A 25,942-nucleotide genomic window follows, 5' to 3' on the forward strand; every position below is an offset into this window, starting at 1 on the left:
TGATAACAGGTGGATCATATAGCCTGTCAGATCATATACTGGCTAACTGGCAGTAGGTATGATAACAGGTGGATCATATAGCCTGTCAGATCATATACTGGCTAACTGGCAGTAGGTATGATAACAGGTGGATCATATAGCCTGTCAGATCATATACTGGCTAACTGGCAGTAGGTATGATACCAGGTGGATAATATAGCCTGTCAGATCATATACTGGCTAACTGGCAGTAGGTATGATACCAGGTGGATAATATAGCCTGTCAGATCATATACTGGCTAACTGGCAGTAGGTATGATAACAGGTGGATCATATAACCTGTCAGATCATATACTGGCTAACTGGCAGTAGGTATGATAACAGGTGGATCATATAACCTGTCAGATCATATACTGGCTAACTGGCAGTAGGTATGATACCAGGTGGATCATGTAACCTGTCAGATCATATACTGGCTAACTGGCAGTAGGTATGATAATAGGTGGATAATATAGCCTGTCAGATCATATACTGGCTAACTGGCAGTAGGTATGATAACAGGTGGATCATGTAACCTGTCAGATCATATACTGGCTAACTGGCAGTAGGTATGATAATAGGTGGATCATGTAACCTGTCAGATCATATACTGGCTAACTGGCAGTAGGTATGATAATAGGTGGATAATATAGCCTGTCAGATCATATACTGGCTAACTGGCAGTAGGTATGATAATAGGTGGATAATATAGCCTGTCAGATCATATACTGGCTAACTGGCAGTAGGTATGATAACAGGTGGATCATGTAACCTGTCAGATCATATACTGGCTAACTGGCAGTAGGTATGATAATAGGTGGATAATATAGCCTGTCAGATCATATACTGGCTAACTGGCAGTAGGTATGATACCAGGTGGATAATATAGCCTGTCAGATCATATACTGGCTAACTGGCAGTAGGTATGATAACAGGTGGATCATGTAACCTGTCAGATCATATACTGGCTAACTGGCAGTAGGTATGATAATAGGTGGATAATATAGCCTGTCAGATCATATACTGGCTAACTGGCAGTAGGTATGATAACAGGTGGATCATATAACCTGTCAGATCATATACTGGCTAACTGGCAGTAGGTATGATAACAGGTGGATCATGTAACCTGTCAGATCATATACTGGCTAACTGGCAGTAGGTATGATACCAGGTGGATAATATAGCCTGTCAGATCATATACTGGCTAACTGGCAGTAGGTATGATAACAGGTGGATAATATAGCCTGTCAGATCATATACTGGCTAACTGGCAGTAGGTATGATAACAGGTGGATCATGTAACCTGTCAGATCATATACTGGCTAACTGGCAGTAGGTATGATACCAGGTGGATAATATAGCCTGTCAGATCATATACTGGCTAACTGGCAGTAGGTATGATACCAGGTGGATAATATAGCCTGTCAGATCATATACTGGCTAACTGGCAGTAGGTATGATAACAGGTGGATCATGTAACCTGTCAGATCATATACTGGCTAACTGGCAGTAGGTATGATAACAGGTGGATCATATAACCTGTCAGATCATATACTGGCTAACTGGCAGTAGGTATGATAACAGGTGGATCATGTAACCTGTCAGATCATATACTGGCTAACTGGCAGTAGGTATGATAATAGGTGGATAATATAGCCTGTCAGATCATATACTGGCTAACTGGCAGTAGGTATGATACCAGGTGGACAATATAGCCTGTCAGATCATATACTGGCTAACTGGCAGTAGGTATGATAACAGGTGGATAATATAGCCTGTCAGATCATATACTGGCTAACTGGCAGTAGGTATGATAACAGGTGGATCATATAACCTGTCAGATCATATACTGGCTAACTGGCAGTAGGTATCATACCAGGTGGATAATATAGCCTGTCAGATCATATACTGGCTAACTGGCAGTAGGTATGATAACAGGTGGATCATATAGCCTGTCAGATCATATACTGGCTAACTGGCAGTAGGTATGATACCAGGTGGATAATATAGCCTGTTAGATCATATACTGGCTAACTGGCAGTAGGTATGATACCAGGTGGATAATATAGCCTGTCAGATCATATACTGGCTAACTGGCAGTAGGTATGATAATAGGTGGATAATATAGCCTGTCAGATCATATACTGGCTAACTGGCAGTAGGTATGATAATAGGTGGATAATATAGCCTGTCAGATCATATACTGGCTAACTGGCAGTAGGTATGATAACAGGTGGATCATATAGCCTGTCAGATCATATACTGGCTAACTGGCAGTAGGTATGATACCAGGTGGATAATATAGCCTGTCAGATCATATACTGGCTAACTGGCAGTAGGTATGATACCAGGTGGATAATATAGCCTGTCAGATCATATACTGGCTAACTGGCAGTAGGTATGATACCAGGTGGATAATATAGCCTGTCAGATCATATACTGGCTAACTGGCAGTAGGTATGATACCAGGTGGATAATATAGCCTGTCAGATCATATACTGGCTAACTGGCAGTAGGTATGATAACAGGTGGATCATATAGCCTGTCAGATCATATACTGGCTAACTGGCAGTAGGTATGATAATAGGTGGATAATATAGCCTGTCAGATCATATACTGGCTAACTGGCAGTAGGTATGATAACAGGTGGATCATGTAACCTGTCAGATCATATACTGGCTAACTGGCAGTAGGTATGATACCAGGTGGATCATATAACCTGTCAGATCATATACTGGCTAACTGGCAGTAGGTATGATACCAGGTGGATCATATAGCCTGATAGATCATCCTGTCAAAGCAAGGGCTGATTTCAAGGTTTTACTGCTAACCTACAAAGCATTACATGGGCTTGCTCCTACCTATCTCTCTGATTTGGTCCTGCCGTACATACCTACACGTACGCTACGGTCACAAGACGCAGGCCTCCTAATTGTCCCTAGAATTTCTAAGCAAACAGCTGGAGGCAGGGCTTTCTCCTATAAGAGCTCCATTTTTATGGAACGGTCTGCCTACCCATGTCAGAGACGCAAACTCGGTCTCAACCTTTAAGTCTCTACTGAAGACTCATCTCTTCAGTGGGTCATATGATTGAGTGTAGTCTGGCCCAGGAGTGGGAAGGTGAACGGAAAGGCTCTGGAGCAACGAACCGCCCTTGCTGTCTCTGCCTGGCCGGTTCCCCTCTTTCCACTGGGATTCTCTGCCTCTAACCCTATTACAGGGGCTGAGTCACTGGCTTACTGGGGCTCTCTCATGCCGACCCTGGAGGGGGTGCGTCACCTGAGTGGGTTGATTCACTGATGTGGTCATGGTAAGGATGGTGGTTGAAGATATCCCTCTAGTGGTGTGGGGGCTGTGCTTTGGCAAAGTGGGTGGGGTTATATCCTTCCTGTTTGGCCCTGTCCGGGGGTGTCCTCGGATGGGGCCACAGTGTCTCCTGACCCCTCCTGTCTCAGCCTCCAGTATTTATGCTGCAGTAGTTTGTGTTGGGGGGCTAGGGTCAGTTTGTTATATCTGGAGTACTTCTCCTGTCCTATTCGGTGTCCTGTGTGAATTTAAGTGTGCTCTCTCTAATTCTCTCTTTCTCTCTTTCTTTCTCTCTCTCGGAGGACCTGAGCCCTAGGACAATGCCTCAGGACTACCTGACATGATGACTCCTTACTGTCCCCAGTCCACCTGGCCGTGCTGCTGCTCCAGTTTCAACTGTTCTGCCTTATTATTATTCAACCATGCTGGTCATTTATGAACATTTGAACATCTTGGCCATGTTCTGTTATAATCTCCACCCGGCACAGCCAGAAGAGGACTGGCCACCCCACATAGCCTGGTTCCTCTCTAGGTTTCTTCCTAGGTTTTGGCCTTTCTAGGGAGTTTTTCCTAGCCACCGTGCTTCTACACCTGCATTGCTTGCTGTTTGGGGTTTTAGGCTGGGTTTCTGTACAGCACTTTGAGATATCAGCTGATGTACGAAGGGCTATATAAATAAATTTGATTTGATTTGATAATATACTGGCTCATTCATCCCCCTTCTCTCCCCTGTAACTACTCCCCAGGTCATTGTTGTAAACAAGAATGTGTTCTCAGTCAACTTAACTGGTAAAATAAAATGTATACAATGGCCTCTAACTGGCAGTAGTGGTAGAGTAATGGTTCCCCCTGGGACCTGGAAGGCCCCAATGTTAATGATTTACAACCCCAGCCCTCCACAGTCCCAAGGTCAGCCTTGTTAACCCGCAGGCTCAGTCCTGTAAGCCCAGAGCAGGGTTGAAGACTGTTCCTGGGTCCTCGGCTAGATCAGGGCCCGTATTCAAGAAGCGTCTCAGAGTAGGCGGGCTGATCTAGGATCATGCCCTCCTCTCCATATAATCTTATTCATTATGATCTAAAAAACTGATCCGAGATCAGCACTCTTACTCCGAGACTGTGTGAATACGGGCCCATGGCGGTAAGGTCACTAACTCCAACTCTGAGATAGAGCAGAGCTGGGTAGCGCTCCCCTGACACAGCCTCCACAAGTCTTCGCTAGACAAAACACCAGTAATTGGATGAAAAAAAACGGGTGGGGAAAAAGGACCCTGGAGCGAGTCGGCGATGGCAAATGCATAAAAATGTACAATTTCACTGATCTAATATTTCATTTAGGAGAGGGGGACAAACTGCTGGGTTGAAAAATGTCGACGACTCAATTTAAACTAATAAAGGGAATAAGAGGGAATTGGTTGTAGCTGTTCTAATACATCCCAATTAGGTAAGAAGGATGGGCGTCTTTGGTAATGGCGTTTAAATGATGATGCATAATTTGACATGGTGGAGGAGGCAGCCATCATGCATCGTTCCTCCACACAACCTAGTGGAGGGAGATTTACTATGGCACACTCCAACACGCCAGGCCTCATCTGCATTGACAGGTCTGATATATAACCATTTTACAGTAGTACACGTATATGCGCGCGCACACACACACACACACACACACACACACACACACACACACACACACACACACACACACACACACACACACACACACACACACACACACACACACACAGCTGTGAGCTATACACTTCTCCTCTGAGACCGTCAGGGAGTCTGCTGCCGTGGCAACGTGCTGATGGACAAACACAGAGGCTATTTGAGAGTGATTGACAGGTCTCCATCTAGCCAGTCAGGATTAGAGGAAATCATCACAGAGAGAAATACATTTCATATAACTCTTTGGCTATCATCTTAAATTGGGGTGAATTTTGAAGAAACATAACCAGTCTTTTGCGAGGTACAAACAGAACGTGACTTACGTTTGACCGTCAGGTCGGCGTAACTGGACACGCCCACGCCCTTGTCTGAGTGGACGATGCAGCGGTAGCGGCCCGAGTCTCCCTTGGTGGTGTTCTCCACGTCGAACGTGGCGATGTAGCGGCGGGAGTTCACCGGCCTGGTCTCTCTCATCGGGGCCTGTCTCCCTCCGATACCCTGGTAGGAAAATATACAGCAAACAAACCGGTACATCACTAGTGTTGTGACACCCCCACATCTAAACTGGTTCCCCTCTGTGACAAATATTGTGTCTCTCTGCAATGCCCTGGTTGGGAAATATACAGTGACACACGTGTAAATACACATTAGGAATGATGTGTCAAAAACATCACCCATCCAAAATGGTTCCCCTCATTTGACGGATGACAAAATGTGTCTTCTGCAGTGACTCTGGTCAAACTTTGTTTAGGAACTCAACACTGCCAGCATGGTGTCGACTAGAGTACAATAGATTGTACTGTAGATTGTAGTGATTTCAAATCTCCACACACAGCATACTGTAAACACTAGTGCTGAGGCCGAGTGAAGAGCGCCTGCGGGCTACGGGGTCTAACACCACCGCTGCCATTCTCCCTGTGCTAACCAGCAGGTTTCCATACAGCTGGTGTGTTTATGTATGGGAGAGGTGTACGAAGCTGCCTGGCAAGCAACGCTAGTCTAGTCCTACTGGGTAAAGGGGAACGCATTGTTGCAGACGGTCAGAGAGGTCAAACTGAACTGTTAACGGTCAAAGAATTCAGATGGGAGAGGAACACCCACAAAACAGAGCACTGGGTCTTCATGTGAAGAGGAGATATCCTCCTGTTGTTTTCATGTGACGCATGAAACTTGAAGGGGGGGGGTCAAACACAGCTTAGGGCAATGCCACAAGTGGTGTGTGTGTGTGTGTGTGTGTGTGTGTGTGTGTGTGTGTGTGTGTGTGTGTGTGTGTGTGTTCATGTTCGTCTCCTGGTCTGTTTGGAGAGAGAGGGACAGAGGATCCTGTCAGCGAGAGCTGATCTGTTTGTTCTTCTCTCTGCACACACACAGCCCCGGATCCCCCACAGCTGTCACCACACACACACGGACAGCACCCACACACACGCCAGATTGGGGCCATTTGTTTTCAGGAATATTTCTTCATTAATGTCACCCGGGGGATTTCACTTAATGCTAGTGTTTCATCTCCTCCGTTAACGAGGATTAAAAGGCATTCGGTAAGAGGAACGACTAACTCACACACCGTCAACCTCTGTACAACACACTGATATGCAGATGACAGGGAGTCCGGTAACGGCAGTTCCATGTAGCCTTCATGTGACTGCAACATGGTGACACTTAGGATCTAAAAGGACCACAACTGGACTGTTTAACACTTGAACCTCCATGATGGTCATTCTGACCGTTGTCATCTCAATTTAAACCTTGAACCAACCTGAGCCTGACTTTTCCTAAATACTGTAAGTGTATTTTAGCAGTACTTTGAGATAATTATCACAAGACAAACACGTTCTGAGCATTTCATCCTCAAAGTTCCATGACAGTCAAAATGACCATATGCATATTTAACAGTAGACTAGCCGGGCCTCAACGATTACCAATAACCACCAGTCTTAATAAATAATTTTAAGCCTGGCCTCATTGGACACCCCTTTGTGCCCAAGTCATTTGGTTGTGTTTATGATTGTAAGATTAGAATACAAAATGTAAATATTTGAACAAAACATTTATTTGTTTATTTTACTGTAGGCTTATAGCCCTGTGTAAAAACTAAAAACCACTAAAACACAGAATTTCAAGAGTAAAATACATTTTATTTGTGGAGTGCCTTTGTTACAAACTATGAAACAAAAACCATGTGTGTTGGAATGCAGTAAAAGCATATTTTTATAAAACAAAACAAATCAAAATGATCCAAACCAACAAGACGTGACGGTCAATGAAGAAAATATCAGTAGCCTAAACATCATTATAAACTGGGTGGTTCAAGCCCTGAATTCTGATTGGCTGAAAGCCATGGTATATCAGACCGTATACCATGCGTATGACAAAACATTTAATTTTCCAGTTTTCCAGTATTTACGTAACCAGTTTACAATAGCAATAAGGATTGTGATATATGGCCAATATACCACGGCTAAGGGCTGTGTCCAGGTAGCGTTGCGTCGTGCCTAAGAACAGCCCTTAGCTGTGGTATATTGGCCATATACCACACCTCCTCAGGTCTTATTACTTAAGTATAAGTGTCAAGCATGCTTGTGAATAGTGAAAATCAGCTCAAAATACACAATGGCATTATGATGAATATAAGTGTCGATATGACACCGGTCAAAAATAGTCTATTGTCAGCTATTGGACACATTTGTGGCCTCGCTCGTGCTTACAATATGGTGTGCGACTTCAAGCAGCGGTTGGATCCAATTTAGCAGGTATAGCTTGTCCTAACAGTCACCAAAAATATTTGACACCTTCACTTGCTTTCAACACGACAAATAAGTCGCTTGTAGCTGAAACTGGAGTTGTAGGTTTTGTTGCAAGTGCATCTGCCCCCCTGGCAGTTTCTCCTTACCGAGAGCTGTGCACAATTTGGCTCAAGTGGAACCTTTGCTGCGGCCTTGGCACTCATGTTTCTCACGTAGCCGGTGTGCCAGACTCATTATGAAGTCTGTCCTGCTCATGGTGTTGTTCATACACGACTTGAACAACATGTGTATGTTGATAGCAGCCAAGTCAAGCATGTTGTAGAACACAGCAACAGGCCAGCGGAGAGTTCCTCCTTTCACAGAGTACAGCCGTGCCGTCCACGCCGACCTATGGAATAGAACAGGTTAGGATTATATTCCCATAGGAAAAACAAACGTGTGATACAGAACAGCATTGCAGAAGTTTACCTACGGCGATGCATAGTATGTAATGTTGACATACCTATGTCCGGTTGTAGTGCGTAATAGTCGCCGGTTCTCTCTTTGTTGTGTCCCCGTTGATGCAGCATGGTGACATTTCTCCCCTTGCCAATGTAAGGTTCCACAAGCCTCATCACTACATTATCCGAGCATCGCTCACCTGCTGCCCGATATGGATCCCTTCCCAGATATGGAAGGTCGATCAGCATGAACCAGAATAATAATCAGCGATGTCATGATCCATTTTTCCGCTGTCATCTGAGTCGCTTTCACTCCGATCTTGTAGCAACGCAATGCAGCATGTGCATCCATTCGTCTTGCTCTTGCCATTGTAAATTATGCACGCTCACACTACTCCAAGTAGGCCTAGAGTAGACTAATAAGACTGCTTGGATTCACTGGACTGATATAGGTATTCACCGTTTTGAGATTATAATAAGAATAGATGAATACAATAGAAAGGTCCGTCCTGTTCTTCATTCACAATTGGTGATCACATATACTGAACAGAAATATAAAAACGCAACGTGCAACAATTTCATCAAGTTTGCAGACGACACCTCTCCCTTGACGTCAACAAAACAAAGGAGCTGATTGTGGACTTCAGAAAACAGCAGAGGGAGCACGCCCCTATCCACATTGACGGGACAGTAGTGGAGATGGTGGAAAGCTTAAAGTTCATCGGCGTACACATCACTGACGATCTGAAATGGTCCACCGATACAGACAGTGTGGTGAAGAAGTTGCAACAGCGCCTCTTCAACCTCGGGATGCTGAAGAAATGTGGCTTGGCCCCAAGACCCTCAGAAGCTTTTACAGGTGCACAATCACCGTGTATCACCGCCTGGTACGGCAACTGCACCGCCCGCAATCACAGGGCACTCCAGAGGGTGGTGCGGTCTGCCCAACGCATGCCTGCCCTCCCGGACACCTACGGCACCAGATGTCACAGGAAGGCCAAAAACATCAAAGACATCAACCACCCGAGCCACGGCCTGTTCATCCCGCTATCATCCAGAAGGCGATGTCAGTACAGGTTCATCAAAGCTGGGACCGAGAGACTGAAAAACAGTTTTTATCTCAAGGCCTTCAGACCGTTAAATAGCCATCACTAGCCGGCTACCACCCGGTTACTCAACCTTGCACCTTAGAGGCTGCTGCCCTATATACATAGACATGGAATCATTGGCCACTAGTAATGGAAGACTAGTCACTTTAATAATGTTTACATACTGCTTTACTCATTTCATATGTATATACTGTATTCTATTGCACTTTTCAGAGTGGCCTTTTACTGTCCCCTGCACAAAGTACACACGTGTAATGAAAATGCTGTTTAATCAGCTTCTTGATTTGCCACACCCGTCAGGTGGATGGATTATCTTGACAAAGGCTAAAATGCTCACTAACATGGATGTAAAATGTGTGCACAACATTTCTGGGATATTTTATTTCAGCTCATGAAACATGGGACCACTTTACATGTTGCATTCATATTTGAGTTCAGTGTAATTATGCATTGTTCACTTCCCCTCGCTCATCAACTCACCCATTCTCCCCATCATACTATACTTCATTTATTTCATCTGTTATACGTGTGAAATGAATGTTGATATAGTTTAGGTTCAGTTTCGAGGCAATTATCAGGGTGACCATCAACTGGGAATGGTACCTAACTAATCGGGAGAAGGAGCGGAGCAGGCCCTACTGTCGGGAGGAGGGGTAATGGGGAAAACCATTCAAAAAACAGCTCTTTCCATGACAGACTGACCAGGTGATTCCAGGTGAAAGCTATTGTCACTGTAGATGAAGGGGAGGAGACAGGAGACAATGATTAAGCCTTGAGACATTTTTATTTTATTTAACTAGGCAAGTCAGTTAAGAACAATGACGGCCTAACCCGGCCAAACCCGGATGACGCTGGGCCAATTGTGCGCCACCCTATGGGACTCTCAATCAGAGGCGGATATGATACAGCCTGGGTTGCATCTCAATATCAGGAAGGTGTTCCTAATGTTTGGTAGACTCAGTGTATAGACTTTAGGAAAAGTCAAGGACAGGGGGACATTTCTTTAAAATTGCAGCGTTTTTTGTCAATATGCCTTCTAGTGTTAATTTACACAATCACAAAGAAATCCATTCATATTTTGTTTAGGAAGATCATAAAATACATGATTAAATACAATTTATTTCAAAAGAACAGAATAGCCTGTTTTGAGTTTTATTTATCTGTGCTTAGTAGCCAAGGCTATCTATGGCTGGGCCATGCAGTCACATCACAGGCCCTGCCCTACCACAGTCAACACACTTATTTTACAGTAAGAATATAACAGAAGAAAATAAAGGATATTTTCCCCAAATGGCTATTGCTGATTGCCACCAGTAGCCAGTAGGAAAGTGCACAGAGCCACTTCTAGGAAAAAGTAATTCCTAAGTAATTCATTAGAAACCTTGGAATCTGCTCTTTCTGGTAGGGTATAGCTCATTGACGTCACCAGCTTTCGCCTAAAATGATTTTACTTTTGGTAACGTTAGCTCAATTGGCTAGCTATTTGTTATAAAAACCAAGTTGGATAGCGGAGTTAACATTTTTTCCAATTTAACAGAAGATGTACATTCGGAATTTCTTCTTGAGAAAGAGGGCGAGAGATGCAGCTCAGCAAACACAGAGACAGTTGTATTTGCAGGAATAAGTTAATGGATTTTGTGTGTGTGTTTACACCACAATTATTTAGCATCTAACTACATAGATGGGTTGGCTGACGTGCGCACTTCCAAGGGGCAGAAGTCAGCCTGTTGTGATTCTGGATGGCCAGCCAGAATGACACTGCCATGGGGAATCGGAAGTGGCTTGTTTCAGCATGTGTTGTTTTGAGGTGTTTTGACTGATTTAATGTCAATGCAAATAGGGCTAGAATTTGCTTGCTAGCTAGCTAGCTAACCAACAAATAACGATGGATAGCGGAGTTATACATTTGTTGTGCAAATGTGTTTATTTTCAATAAACATTGGAGACGAAATATAGCTTACATGTTGTCAACAATTGTCAACCGCATCTGTTTTGCCCCATGGTTGCACGCATGTCGATTTTGTTGCTAAAGCGACAGAGAGAATGCAGGTATTGGGGTTAGTGAAGGGTAAGACAGTTGAATGTTAAATCAGGTTTAAGATTGAGTGAACTGCTAATATCATTAAGGAACAGAAATTCTCCCAGACTTGACATTTAGCTCAATTCAGGTAAACATTATTTGCCTGTTGTTCATTGTGTGCGCGCGCGTATATTGCTTTTGTGTGCCTTTGTCTGTTCAGAATATTTCATATTGCTACGGTACTGATATTATAGCGTCTCTGTAATAATATAGGAGATCCAGGAAAGCAGAAATTCAGACAGTAATGGAGAGATGGGAGCAAGAGAGGAGCAGACAGGACAGTGAGAGAACACAGGAGAACAGAGAGAGGGGAGGCCCACACAAGAAAAACATAGCATATTCCTGCTAAACATGACCTCTTTAAAAAAGGAAAGACGCCACTTCTGACATGTCCTGTGTGTATAAACTGTTAGACCCTAATATGTTCCCATCACTGAAGGCAATCAAATCATACAGGCGGCGCTGACCATCCCAGTTAGCAGCTGTGAGAGATCTTTCCACTCGTGCATTAAGATGTCTACACACCTGGCTTAGGAGCCCAATGACCCAAGATAGAATGCATCATGACAATTGACAAAGATATACATACTAACACTCTGGGGAAAGAGAAGTCGGACAGGTTTGCACCTACAGTTTTATTTTGTTTCATTTCTAATCGTTATGGATGGACTAACATCCTAGTACTGTGTAATAAAACTCGCAAACACTGTGAATATTTAGTTAGAGAAAGGATTGTATGCTGGTCTGTACATGTGTGTAAGATTGTGAAGTGTTGTTACTACAGGGGTGTTGGAGCGGGTGTATTTGTTTTGGTGTAATTAATTAGGTAGACAGATGGTCCTGTAGCTAATTGACCTTGGAATCTGTGATTTATTACCACAAATATTATGAAATCATGATTTTCAAGCGTGTTTGATGTCAGCGTTAGTACATATTTTCTGCAAGTCGGCTTGTTATAATACAAGCCGACTACTGCGAGTTTACGCAGTTCCAACATAATCCAAAAGGATGGTAGCCTAAAATCCCAATCCTGCTATATTGCACCTAACTACAACATTATTTCATGTAAAACATTAATTTGTGGTTTAGGCTGCCACCATTAGGATTATTTTGGATCTGCACAGTACGTGCAGTATAACTAGCTCACATTAGTTAGCAGTAATGTGACCGACATCAACATGAGGATGTTTTTTATATATTGCCAAACAATATAGGACATCGTTTATGAAAACATTGCAACAAAATTATACAAATACTTTTCAACAATTTGTCTTAATGGAAAATTACAATACAGTTGCACAGTAATTTGTACTTGCCATCCCCCCAATCAAAATGTCTGGCCTGCCTGGAGCTCTGTAGGATATGGGAAAAGTGCCATTTGGTAAGCTCCATTCCTTTGTCAATGCACCCTGTGCTGGACTTCAGTCTCTTCATGCTCTATTACATAATATTGTCACCCATCAGACCATTGTCAATTTAATCTAGTCTTTAGGCCACATCTATTATTATCATTATGTGTGTGAAATTAGTTTCAATATAGTTTAGGTGTAGTTTGTATGGGTCAGCTGGGCAGGCAACTGTTGTCTAATAGTCAGAAAATACACTGTAGTCTTATTTTAATATTAACACTCTATGCAATGTTAAGGTCAAAATGGACTCACCTGTAACCAGAGGTTATGGCTGTCTTGTGGTCGACCGTTAACGGTGCACTGGAACGTGGCAGTCTGCCTGGCGTTGACCTCCACACCTTTGATATGGAGAAAGTGGGGGGTGCTCACTAAAAGAGAGGAAGAGAGAGAGATGTATACAATAACCAAAACCATATTAAGCATGCTAAATACAGTACTTGCATGTATTGTAGTCTCATCCACTTTCAGTTGAATTTCCTTCGAGTCTAACGGGTTCATTCTTATTGAGATTAATGGGAAATTGTGGTGGTTTTTCTCCCGAATTCCCCATTTCTCAATTTTTCCAGTAAACTGAGCACGTATACGGAATCTGCCTCAACTCATACTAATACGGCCAATTATCTTTCAATCCTACCAAAAACAAATCACATTTATTCTCCATTGGCGTTGGCCTAACCTTGGTCTGATCTCTTGAGCCACTCGGGGGAGAAATCTGCCGAGATCCAATCACAAAATGGATCCTTACACTTTTTCTTTTTACCTTCTTCCCAGGAGGAGTGTCGGGGACAGCGTTTTCAATTAGGATATTACAGAGGTGAAAGGTCAGGAGGCAAGCTGTGGTGAAAATATTTTAGCCGGGGAAAGTATAAACCTTTCGACTCTCTAGAGTTCAAGGATATTGGAAGAAAGTTTTCACCAACGCAGCAATAACAGGGATAAAGCAAAAGGGGGAGGAGGGGAGGAAAAGGGTTTAGGGGTCAGGTTGCAAATCAAAACAGAGCCATAAACTATTTTTTCTGGCCACTGTTCAGTGTTCAGAGTTCCCTGCATTTTGACCACTATCAAAAACACACTTCTATGTAAACTTGTTGATATGGTGTGTGCATAGGGTGGGTTGTCTCCTTACTCCTTAATAGTTTGCCGGTTGAACTAACAACAAATCTGACTTGGCTGGGGAATCTGGGTCAATCTAAATACATAATGGTAGGTGGGATCACTACCTCACTAACGCACGGATGAAAGTCCATGCTAATGAAATTATGGAAATTCGTTTTTAATTAGTTCCCCCTTGTCTCTGTGTTCGAGGCACGCGGGCCGTGGTGGGCGACGACCTTGATTCTGATATCTGAGACGAGGTACACTAGAGTGCGCGCCGTGTAACTCTGCGGTAGGCAATTAAAACAACTCTTGTGAAGTAACGCGGTGGCCCTGATATCTCCCAGCTCAGCACTCCCCCAGTCTTTGGAGTTGAGGGCTAATGGTATTGCCTTGCTTCACCTGGAAAAGAAATGTGGACCGAGGCCAAACTTTGAAGAGCCTAAGTCCCCCTCTTTGTTGACACTTAATCTGTCGAGAGCCGTTGGAAAGTCACACACACACACACACACACACACGAGTCTAGGCTAGTGACGTTGTTAGTAAAACGACTAAACAGAAGTGAAATGTGACGACGAAAAATGTGAGTGGTTCATGCGTGTTTATACCTTTAGTCAACATAATGTGTGTGCTGTACTACGCACTTGCAATCATCACACATTCTTTGTGGAGTGGTGTTCCTCCATGCCTGGCTACATGGCGAAGCAGATTTGTCCGTTCTATCCGAGGCAATTAGCCTAGCTTCCTCATGGAATTTCACAAATCTGGGGGAGGATTGTGGAACCGGAGTCTTTCCTGGAGAGGAGGGCAAGGACACAAGAAGCTCCCCGCCATCTAGTCCTCTTGCCTTCGATTCAAAGGACATATTTAATATGAAGGCTTGTGTAGTATATTGTAGCTTAGTTCGTGTCACAGGACTGTAAATATGTTGCCCAGGAATATACTGTATATTGAGTTCGCTATGTAGCACAGACATGGGTCGGTAGGTGACAGCAATAACATGTGAGAAGAGGGAGATGGGGGGGGGGCCTGAAGAGTGACAACCCAGTGGTAGTGGGTGACTTATGAGACACGCAAGGGATGGGTGCTACATAGCACATTCACTGTGTGTGTGTGGGTGGGGGGGGGGGGAGGAGCGAGACTTACTGCACTGATGGCCTTGCAGTGTGACATCCTTGATGGCTAGTAGACCTCTTTGTCCTGTGCTCACCGCCTCAAAGACAATCTGCAGAGGGGAGGAAAGGAGAGAAAGAGAAGTGGGTAAAGAGGTTGGCAGTTGGCACAAACATAAACAGAATGTGTCCCAATGCTCTGTGTCTGCGCCCCTCCTCTATTTCTATGGGAACAAGTACTGTTCATGACAAACTGTTCACACCACTCTTGTTGGTGGAGAGTAAATTTAACAGGTTTAAAGCTCGTTGCCGTTTTAAAGCACATTTTCTTGCAATTCTACACATGTAGACATGTCGAATGTGTAATCATGGGATATTTTAGTGACTCAAACATTACAACAAAATCTATGGTCTTAAAAACGTTATAAATAGCTCTAAGGTATGCAATAACTGACATGACAAGAGGAAAACTACCCAATTTTGAAATTGTATGTGCACTTGTCTTGAACACTCACTGATTTAAAACCAGCAAAATGGCGTAAGCATCGGTTGGAGGGAGTTTTCACCATTGCTAATAAATCCATGTCAGGGAATGTGCAAGCGCACTTCAGGAGAAGAGTAGAGAATGGGAACGCAGGCATAGACAACGCTCCTGTGCTCCCATTCCTTGTACGTCTAGTTAGAGGAGGGAGAAGCTGGCAGCTGCTACAGTTTAAGGGGCCCGGGCCCACGCGTTCAGGCTTCAAACATGGGGCCTGATGCAGGGAGGCGGGGGAAAAGGATTGGGTTACATGGACCCTTTCCATTTCAAACAATGGGGCCTGGGTCTATGATGACTGGGTTCATTTATATCCCTGAATCATCATGGCTTCCAGAGAGCATGCTTTAGCTAAGAGGCATATGATATGGGTTGGATTCCCAGCCCACTTCCCCTTCTTCATCAGTGCTGTTACAGTCCGTGAGTGGAATTCAGCCGAGAAAACTGTTTTAGGGTACACATCTCGTAAAGATCGACCTAATCATTTAAATGTTTAAAACAATGATGTTTTCTTGTACAGTCTCATCCTCCATTTCCCAAGGGGAGGAGGGAGGGGAATGGTAGAGAGTCTGTCTGGACTCTGGAGTCATGGTTTCTATGACAGGGTGTCTGTATCGTGTTCTTTTTTTAATGGCTGCACCTGCGAGGGACGCTCTGTTGCATTACCACAGTGACGAATAGAGCAGCCCGAATCATGTTCTCACACTTCTGACCTCGCGGTCCACTTCAGAGGAGTGGCCCCACGGAGACCACATTCCATGGCCCTTATCGCTCAGGAAACAACTGGTTAAAGACGCAGGGGCTGCCTTCCTGTTCATGCAGAGGTTCTGGCAACACGCCCAACCCACTTGGTTTACATCAGAGCTTTTCTATAGGCCAGAAAACGGGCCAATGGGACCTCGCTTTCTGGAGATCCTCCTTCATTCCCAGTTCCCAGTTATTTCATTCCATAAAGTCGTTCCCTGTGCACTAGTCCCCTTGTCCTTGTTCACTCACCTTCATGGATTTGGGACAACTGGGCAGCTGTAAACAATGCTGAGCCACCATATTGTTTTCAACTATCCAGTACCAAAAATTCTGATCAGTGATGGGAGCAAGGGATGAAGGGAAGGGAACAACGTTCTGGTATGAAACACACGCCCTCTGTAATGGTTGTGAGTGAACCCTGAATATCTCACTTGACTCGGTAACTGATGACAGAAACGGTCCGTTGGCGGTCAAGGGCAAGAGGACAGATACGATCAAGGACGAAAAGTGCAGCGTTCAAAGTTTCTGAACAACAAAAACAAACACTTAAGATAATATAACTATGTGGGGCCCAGATATCAGGTTTGTAGACGCAAAAATAGCAAACCAAAACAAATGTCCGGGGAGACTACAATATCCACATGTCCGGGGAGACTACAATACCCAAGGACACAAATCAACTTTGAGGAGATAGCAACACTGCGCTACGCATTACTTCCTACAAGAAAACACTGCTACAATTCTAGCCATGATTCTGTTCAAACTCCTTCAATACAGCAGATCCTATGAATGGAAGTCTTCATCCCAAATGGCACCCTTTTCCCTATATAGGACCTTGTTCAAAAGTAGTGCACTATATAGGGAATAGGGTGCCATTTGGGACACAGCCCTAGGCCTCATAGATGTGCGCATACGTACCTCATACCAAGCTGACATATGGAGCCCAGAATTATTTGTATTTATTTTTTTATTTAAACTTTATGTAATTAGGCAAGTAGGTTGAGAACAAATTCTTATTTACAATGACGGCCTAGGAACAGTGGGTTAACTGCCTTGTTCAGGGGCAGAACGACAGATTTTTACCTTGTCAGCTTAGAGATTTGATCATGCAACCTTTCGGTTACTAGTCCAACGCTCTAACCACTAGGCTACCTGCCACCCCAATTATTAATGGATCTACTGTCTATTCTCGTGGCTCCTCATCATGCCTACCACATCAGCTGCTGTAGGATGTATTGTTGTGGGACCATACTTACTACAATGGAACCTATTTAAATATGGCCTTTGTTTGTTACAAGGGAATGCCAACCGCACCAGTCCCAATGCCCAGTGAACAAATAGAAAATGAGTCATTAGCCATGAAATAACATTGTTGAGCTGAGGCCAAACGAGATGCCTTAAATAAAACCATTCAGATGGGTTTTAATAGATTTGTGTCCCTTTCCTCCCCTCTCTCTTGCTTTTGAGTGACGGCAGAAGCCTTGGCCGCTAATTACGACTTTAACGAGGGCCTAATTTGCAAAAAGGAAATAAAAACGCGAACGCCAGCGTGCATAATGTCACGACGTGCCGCCTGGGGTGATTAAAACCAAGGTTGTTAATGTTTGTCGCCTTGGTGATGCTAAGCAACCTGCTCGACCCCGGCGGACCCCCCAACCCCCCCTCCTCCATGTGTTTTTAGGTTTATCTTCTTTAGCTGCACCTGGTGAATGAGCTCAATTAGCCATGATAACGTTCATGTGGCTTGTGGGGGCTAGAGAAGTAGGTTTGCTTTTAATGCATAAGCGAATGTGAGTAGTGCTCCTCTGACGTGTGTGTGTGTGTATTGCTTTACTTCATGGCGTCCTTAGTGTAACTTCAGGTTCACCACATCTTTTGCAAAAAGTCTTGTCAGTAAGTTGTTGAAACTTCCTAAGAACAAAAGGCTGACCTCTCATGCATACATAATAGCAGACGGGGAAGAAACGACCCTTCCTCCCTCTCACACTGTTCATTAAATACTGATGCGATGTCACCCCAATGTTCCTTTACAGATCACCTGGTAATTGTGATTGTGTCTAAAAATGGAATTGGAATAACAGAGCAGGTGGAGATGAACAACGCAAAATGGCAGGATCAAGATCAGAGTGTGCCGGGCTGGGGAAGACAATAACCATATTTGAAATGCACGGCATGATTAATTAAAAGTTTCTCAAAATGCGGCCCAACCATTGCAATGTAATTAGACCTGTGCTGATAGACTTGCATTGTAAACTGAGGGGAGCGAAAACCATACGCTGTAATTACAAAATAAGAGACAAAGTAATTTCTGAATACCAGGTGGTTTTCATTTTGACAAACACTTAAAGATACTGTGCAATTACAGAAACACCATAATTACTTGCTACATTGCTAATTGGGTATAGAGCTTTGAAGATGCCGCCTTTCCATTGTTAATCTGAAAGAGTAATAGGAAGTCACAGAGAGATGCTCCTTCTGCACGGTGCCTCTGTCAAACAACAGATGGCGGTGATTTCTCTTGGGAAACGTGGAGATGTATTTATCACTCTTTACTGTCGGTCTCGCTAGGGAAAACCTCACAGGCACGTGTGTGAAAAAAACATGTCTAACAGCCAACACTGTATGTTAGTGGGAGGAGGAGGGCTCGATGGCGTGACCCACCAACCTTCCACACACACACACCATCAGCCTTCAATCTGAGGGTCATCCGTGGAGCAGATGACATACTGACGGGCTTACATGCTGGGTCACTCAGTACACACTGACCCTGTGAGCGAGCGTGTGTGTGTTTCACCTCATGTGGGAGTAAACCAAACATTTGGCGTGAGCGGTAATTGCCTCGGCTGGAAATTCACAGCGCTGCTGCCTAACGGCACGATGCTACACACAAAATGAGTTTAATTTTCAGAGAGGAGAAATATTGGGGAGGTGATGATAGAAAGTGGTTTGACCTCCAGAGACCTTGGAGAATGTGTTTATTGTACTGCCATGGACCCGCACTGAGAAAACATGGACTCTGTCAGAGTTCAATATTATTCCCTGCTAATGGGCAGTGTTTAAATATGGCTCTGGGGCTGGGAAAATGTCCCGATCTGATGAGTTCTTATCTCCACCAATATTACCACTTCATCAGTCAACGTACAACCCACAGAGGATATTGACACAATGTCTAACGTTTCCTAACTGCCCACAGTACAACAGGACTTTGACAAAACCTTACATTTGATGAACAGTAGGACCCTCACTGACAACCCTACCCCTTGTTCTATGTGCCACTTTTATAGACACAGCCCATCACCATCTTCTTTATCTCATCTCACCTGGTAGAAGTTGGGCCAGAAGGTGCTGACAGCCAGTTCCACCTGGCGCCAGGTGGGGTAGGCGGGCCCTGAGGCGTTCCACACAGGGATGCCCAGCGGACTGTTGTTCTCCTTGACATAGACGTTAAGCTGGCCCGGGTTGGCACCCTCGCGCTGTCCCGCTACGTAGTACTGGAAGATGAGGCAGTGGGTGTCGTTCTCCTTGAGCTGGGGCATGAGCAACTGGGCCTTCTGGCCCGAGAAACGTCCGCTGGTGTTGACCATCATGAAGGCAGAGTCTGGGGGGCGGGGGGGTAGCGAGAGAAGAGCAGGGTTAGTCATGAGATGGCCACAGCATGACCTCTACTGAAATTACTACAAAGAATATCTACAAATGGCATGAATAAACTTGACTGGATTTCACACTTATTTAAAGCGGGAATCAGCAGTTGAAACAACAACGCTTTCTCCCATGCTCTTGTTTCGGGTAAAAAGCTTAAGGATGGGGCTGGAGAAATGTAACCACTCAAAATTCAAGGACCAACTATCCATGATATCAAAATTATAGTTTTAATCATGTTTTGAGGCGATAGTGTTTTGCTTACATTTACTTTGTTTACAAACTCGCTATTCGAATGGCCACTCCTGGCTAACGTCTCTGTCCCGAAGCAAGAACCAATTAGCCTGGAGCTAGCCTTGCTAGGCCCATCTCCTGGCTAGCCAAAGAGGTCCATCAGCCACTTGGGCTACAATACCTATTTTGCCAACTGGCCTGGACCCCCGCCGACCCATCACGACTGGACCACCGACGTGATTCGCCCGATGGGGTTTTCTCAACTGGTTCCGCCGTCACGTCGTCCCCTGAATGCCCATCCGCTAGCCTGCTATCCGCGGCCCGCTAGCTTTCCAGAGCACATCGGACTGTTAGCTTAAGAGGCCCACCAGACAAATTCTTTGGCAACTGTACCTATTTTGCCATTTGGCCTGGTTTACCACACGGAGCCCTGCTGATCTGTGTTCCAACGTAATAGCACGAGGGGGCCACAACAGACTTTCTTCCGTCGCAACATCCCTCCAAAGCCCTTCTGCTAGCTTGCTATCCCTGGGCCCGCTAGCTGCCTGAAGCCAATCACTGGACTCCTATGATCACTCAGCTATGCATGCCTCTCGCTAACGTCAATATGCCTTGTCCATTGGCGTTTTGGTTAGTAATTATTGCCTTATTTCACTGTAGAGCATCTAGCCCTGCTCAATACTCCTTATTTAACACTTTAGTTCCACCTACCAAACATGCAGTGACATCACCTGGTTTAAATGATATTTCTAGAGACAATATATCTTTCATCGTCACTCTATGCACAGGTTTACCTCCACTGTATTCAGATCCTACCATACCTTTGTATGTACATTATGCCATGAATCTATTCTACCGTGCCCAGAAACCTGCTCCTTTTACTCTCTGTTCCGAACGCACTAGACGACCAGTTATTTTAGCCTTTAGCCATACTCTTATCCTACTCCTCCTCTGTTCCTCTGGTGATGTAGAGGTTAATCCAGGCCCTGCAGCCCCCAGCATCACTCCCATTGCCCAGGCACTCTCATTTGCTGACTTCTGTAACCATAAGAGCCTTGGTTTCATGCATGTTAATATTAGAAGCCTCCTCCCTACGTTTGTTTTATTCACTTCCCTAGCACTCTGCCAACCTGGATGTCCTAGCCGTGTCTGAATCCTGGCTCAGGAAGACCACCAAAAACCCTGAAATTTCCATCCCTAACTATAAAATTTTCTGACAAGATAGAACTGCCAAAGAGGGTGGTGTTGCAATCTACTGCACAGATTGCCTGTAGAGCTACAGTGGGGCAAAAAAGTATTTAGTCAGCCACCAATTGTGCAAGTTCTCCTACTTAAAAAGATGAGAAAGGCCTGTAATTTTCATCATAAGTACACTTCAACTATGACAGACAAAATGAGAAGAAATATCAAGAAAATCACATTGTAGGATTTTTTATTACATTTATTTGCAAATTATGGTGGAAAATAAGTATTTGGTCAATAATAAAAGTTTATCTCAATACTTTGTTATATACCCTTTGTTGGCAATGACAGAGGTCAAACGTTTTCTGTAAGTCTTCACAAGGTTTTCACACACTGTTGCTGGTATTTTGGCCCATTCCTCCATGCAGATCTCCTCTAGAGCAGTGATGTTTCGGGGCTGTTGCTGGGCAACACAAACTTTCAACTCCCTCAAAAGATTTTCTATAGGGTTGAGATCTGGAGACTGGCTAGGCCACTCCAGGACCTTGAAATGCTTCTTACGAAGCCACTCCTTCGTTGCCCAGGCGGTGTGTTTGGGATCATTGTCATGCTGAAAGACCCAGCCACGTTTCATCTTCAATGCCCTTGCTGATGGAAGGAGGTTTTCACTCAAAATGTCACGATACATGGCTCCATTCATTCTTTCCTTTACACGGATCAGTCGTCCTGGTCCCTTTGCAGAAAAACAGCCCCAAAGCATGATGTTTCCACCCCCATGCTTCACAGTAGGTATGGTGTTCTTTGGAAGCAACCCAGCATTCTTTGTCCCCCAAACACAACGGGTTGAGTTTTTACCAAAAAGTTATATTTTGGTTTCATCTGACCATATGACATTCTCCCAATCTTCTTCTGGATAATCCAAATGCTCTCCAGCAAAGGTCAGACGGGCCTGGACATGTACTGGCTTAAGCAGGGGCACATGTCTGGCACTGCAGGATTTGAGTCCCTGGCGGCGTAGTGTGTTACTGATGGTAGGCTTTGTTACTTTGGTCCCAGCCATCTGCAGGTCATTCACTAGGTCCCCCCGTGTGGTTCTGGGTGAGATCTTGCGTGGAGCCCCAGATCGAGGGAGATTATCAGTGGTCTTGTATGTCTTCCATTTCCTAATAATTGCTCCCACAGTTGATTTCTTCAAACCAAGCTGCTTACCTATTGCAGATTCAGTCTTCCCAGCCTGGTGCAGGTCTACAATTTTGTTTCTGGTGTCCTTTGACAGCTCTTTGGTCTTGGCCATAGTGGAGTTTGGAGTGTGACTGTTTGCGGTTGTGGACAGGTGTCTTTTTTACTGATAACAAGTTCAAACAGGTGCCATTAATACGGGTAATGAGTGGAGGACAGAGGAGCATCTTAAAGAAGTTACAGGTCTGTGAGAGCCAGAAATCTTGCTTGTTTGTAGGTGACCAAATACTTATTTTCCACCATCATTTGCAAATAAATTCATTAAAAATCCTACAATGTGATTTTCTGGATATATTTTTTTTCCTCATTTTGTCTGTGATAGTTGAAGTGTACCTATGATGAAAATTACAGGCCTCTCATCTTTTTAAGTGGGAGAACTTGCACAATTGGTAGCTGACTAAATACTTTTTTGCCCCACTGCACTGCAGGTCTGTACACAATTCGAGCTTCTACTTTTAAAAATCTACCTTTCCAGAAACAAGTCTCTCACCGTTGTCGCTCTCACCCTCTGCCCCCAGCTGTGCCCTGGACACCATATGTGAACTGATTGCCCCCCATCTATCTTCAGAGCTTATGCTGCTAGGTGATCTAAACTGGGAGATGCTTAACACACCAGCCATCCTACAATATAAGCTTGATGCCCTCAATCTCACACAAATGATCAATGAACCCACCATGTACAACCCCAAATCTGTAAACATGGGCACCCGCATAGATATCATCGTAACCAACTTGCCCTCCAAATATATCTCTTTTCAACCAAGGTCTCAGCGATCACTGCCTCATTGCCTGCATCCATAATGGGTCTGCGGTCAAACGACCACCCCCCATCACTGTCAAAATGCTCCCTAAAAAAACACTTCAGCGAGCAGGCCTTTCTAATCAACCTGGCCCGGGTATCCTGGAAGGATATTGACCTCATCCAGTCAGTAGATGATGCCTGGTCATTTTTTTAAAAGTGCCTTCCTCACCATCTTAAAAAAGCATGCCCCTTTCAAAAAATATAGAACCAGGAACATATATAGCCCTTGTTTCTCTCCAGACCTTACTGCCCTTGACCAGCACAAAAACATCCTGTGGCGTTCTGCATTAGCATCGAATAGCCCCCGTGTTATGCAACATTCAGGGAAGTTAGGAACCAATATACACAGGCATTTAGGAGAGCTAAGGTTAGCTTTTTTAAGCAGAAATTTGCATCCTGTAACACAAACTCAAAAAGGTTCTGGGACACTGTAAAGTCCATGGAGAATAAGAGCACCTCCTCCCAGCTGAGGCTAGGAAACATTCACCACCGAAAAATCCACTATAATTGAGAATTTCAACAAGCGTTTTTCTACGGCTGGCCATGCTTTCCACCTGGCTACTCCCTACCCACAGCCCTGCACTCCCCACAGCAACTTGCCCAAGCCTCCCCTTTTCCCCTTCACCCAAATCCAGATAGCTGATGTTCTGAAAGAGCAGCAAAATCTGGACCCCTACAAATCAACCGGGCTAGACAATCTAATCTGGACCCTCTCTTTATAAAATGATCTGCCGAAATTGTTGCAACCCCTATTACTAGCCTGTTCAACCTCTTTCGTATAGTCTGAGATTCCCAAAAATTGGAAAGCTGCCGCAGTCATCCCCCTCTTCAAAAGGGGGAGACACTCTAGACCCTAACTGCTACAGACCTATATCTATCCTACCCTGCCTTTCTAAGGTCTTCGAAAGCCAAACAGATTACCGACCATTTCGAATCCCACCGTACCTTCTCCGATATGAAATCTGGTTTCCGAGCTGGTCATGGATGCACCTTAGCCACGCTCAAGGTCCTAAACTATATCATAACCGCCATCTATAAGAGACATTACTGTGCAGCCGTATTCATTGACCTGGCCAAGGCTTTTGACTCGGTCAATCACCACATTCTTATCTGCAGACTCAATAGCCTTGGTTTCTCAAATGACTGCCTCGCCTGGTTCACCAACTACTTCTCTGATAAAGTTCAGTGTGTCAAATCGAAGGGCCTGTTGTCCGGACCTCTGGCAGTCTCTATGGAGGTGACACAGGGTTCAATTTCCGGGCCGACTCTTCTCTGTATATATCAATGATGTCGCATTCTGTATACTTCTGGCCCTTCTTTGGACACCGTGTTAACCAACCTCCTGAAAAGCTTCAATGCCATACAACCCTCCTTCCATGGCATCCAACTGCTCTTAAATGCAAGTAAAACAAAATGCATGCTCTTCAACCGATCACTGCCCGCCTGTCCAGCATCACTACTCTGGACAGTTCTGACTTAGAATATGTGGACAACTACAAATACCTAGATGTCTGGCTAGACTGTAAACTCTCCTTCCAGACTCACATTAAGCATCTCCAATCCAAAATTAAATCTAGAATCGGCTTCCTATTTCGCAACAATGCATCCTTTACTCATGCTGTCAAACATACCCTCGTAAAACTGACCACCCTACCGATCCTTGACTTCGGCCATGCCATTTATAAAATAGCCTCCAATACGCTACTCAACAAATTGGATGCAGTCTATCACAGTGCCACCCGTTTTGCCACCAAAGCCCCATATACTACCCACCACTGCGACCTGTATGGCCTCGATGGCTGGCCCTCGCTTCATACTCGTCGCCAAACACACTGGCTCCAGGTCATCTACAAGTCTCTGCTAGGTAAAGCCCTGCCTTATCTCAGCTCATTGGTCACCATGGCAGCACCCACCCGTAGCAAGCGCTCCAGCAGCTATATCTCACTGGTCATCCCCAAAGCCAATTCCTCATTGGCCGCCTTTCCTCCCAGTTCTCTGCTGCCAATGACTGAAATGAACTGCAAAAATCACTGAAGCTGGAGACTCATATCTCCCTCACTAGCTTTAAGCACCAGCTGTCAGAGCAGCTCACAGATCACTGCACCTGTACATAGCCCATCTGTAAACAGCCCATCCAACTACCTCATCCCCATACTGTATATTTTTATCTTGCTCCTTTGCACCCCAGTATCTCTACTTGCACATTCATCTTCTGCACATCTACCGTTCCAATGTTAAATTGCTATATTGTAATTACTTCGCCAACATGGCCTATTTATTGCCTTACCTCCCTTATCTTACCTTATTTGCACTCACTGTATATAGACTTTTCTTTTCTCTACTGTATTATTGACTGTATGTTTGTTTATCCATGTGTAACTGTTGTTGTATGTGTTGAAGTGCTGTGCTTTATCTTGGCCAGGTCGCAGTTGTAAATGAGAACTTGTTCTCAACTAGCCTACCTGGTTAAATAAAGGTGAAATAAAATAAAGGAAGCTTATATTTTGGGTTCTGATGGGGTATGACAGTTGAACAAAGCTCATGAGGAAGTTATATTCTTCAAGAATCAAAATGGGTACA

General features: G+C 44.5%; 1 protein-coding gene across 12 annotated transcripts in view; it reads right to left on the reverse strand.

Annotated features, from left to right (window-relative positions):
* LOC110490935 (receptor-type tyrosine-protein phosphatase mu) overlaps nucleotides 1-25,942 on the reverse strand; it is a 296,571-nt gene that overhangs the window by 181,709 nt on the left and 88,920 nt on the right. For all 12 annotated transcript variants that reach the window (XM_090199474.1, XM_036943993.2, XM_090199471.1 and 9 more), the window contains exons 3-6: nucleotides 19,587-19,864; nucleotides 15,016-15,094; nucleotides 13,027-13,142; nucleotides 5,316-5,490 (exon numbers count right to left, since the gene is read on the reverse strand). In XM_090199474.1, coding sequence (XP_090055600.1) covers nucleotides 5,316-5,490; nucleotides 13,027-13,142; nucleotides 15,016-15,094; nucleotides 19,587-19,864 — 648 coding nt within the window. The remainder of the gene's footprint in view (nucleotides 1-5,315; nucleotides 5,491-13,026; nucleotides 13,143-15,015; nucleotides 15,095-19,586; nucleotides 19,865-25,942) is intronic.

The sequence above is a fragment of the Oncorhynchus mykiss genome, chromosome 15 (genome assembly GCF_057628025.1).
Source record: "Oncorhynchus mykiss isolate SJ-2025 chromosome 15, ASM5762802v1, whole genome shotgun sequence".
NCBI classification, from domain to species: Eukaryota; Metazoa; Chordata; class Actinopteri; order Salmoniformes; family Salmonidae; genus Oncorhynchus; species Oncorhynchus mykiss.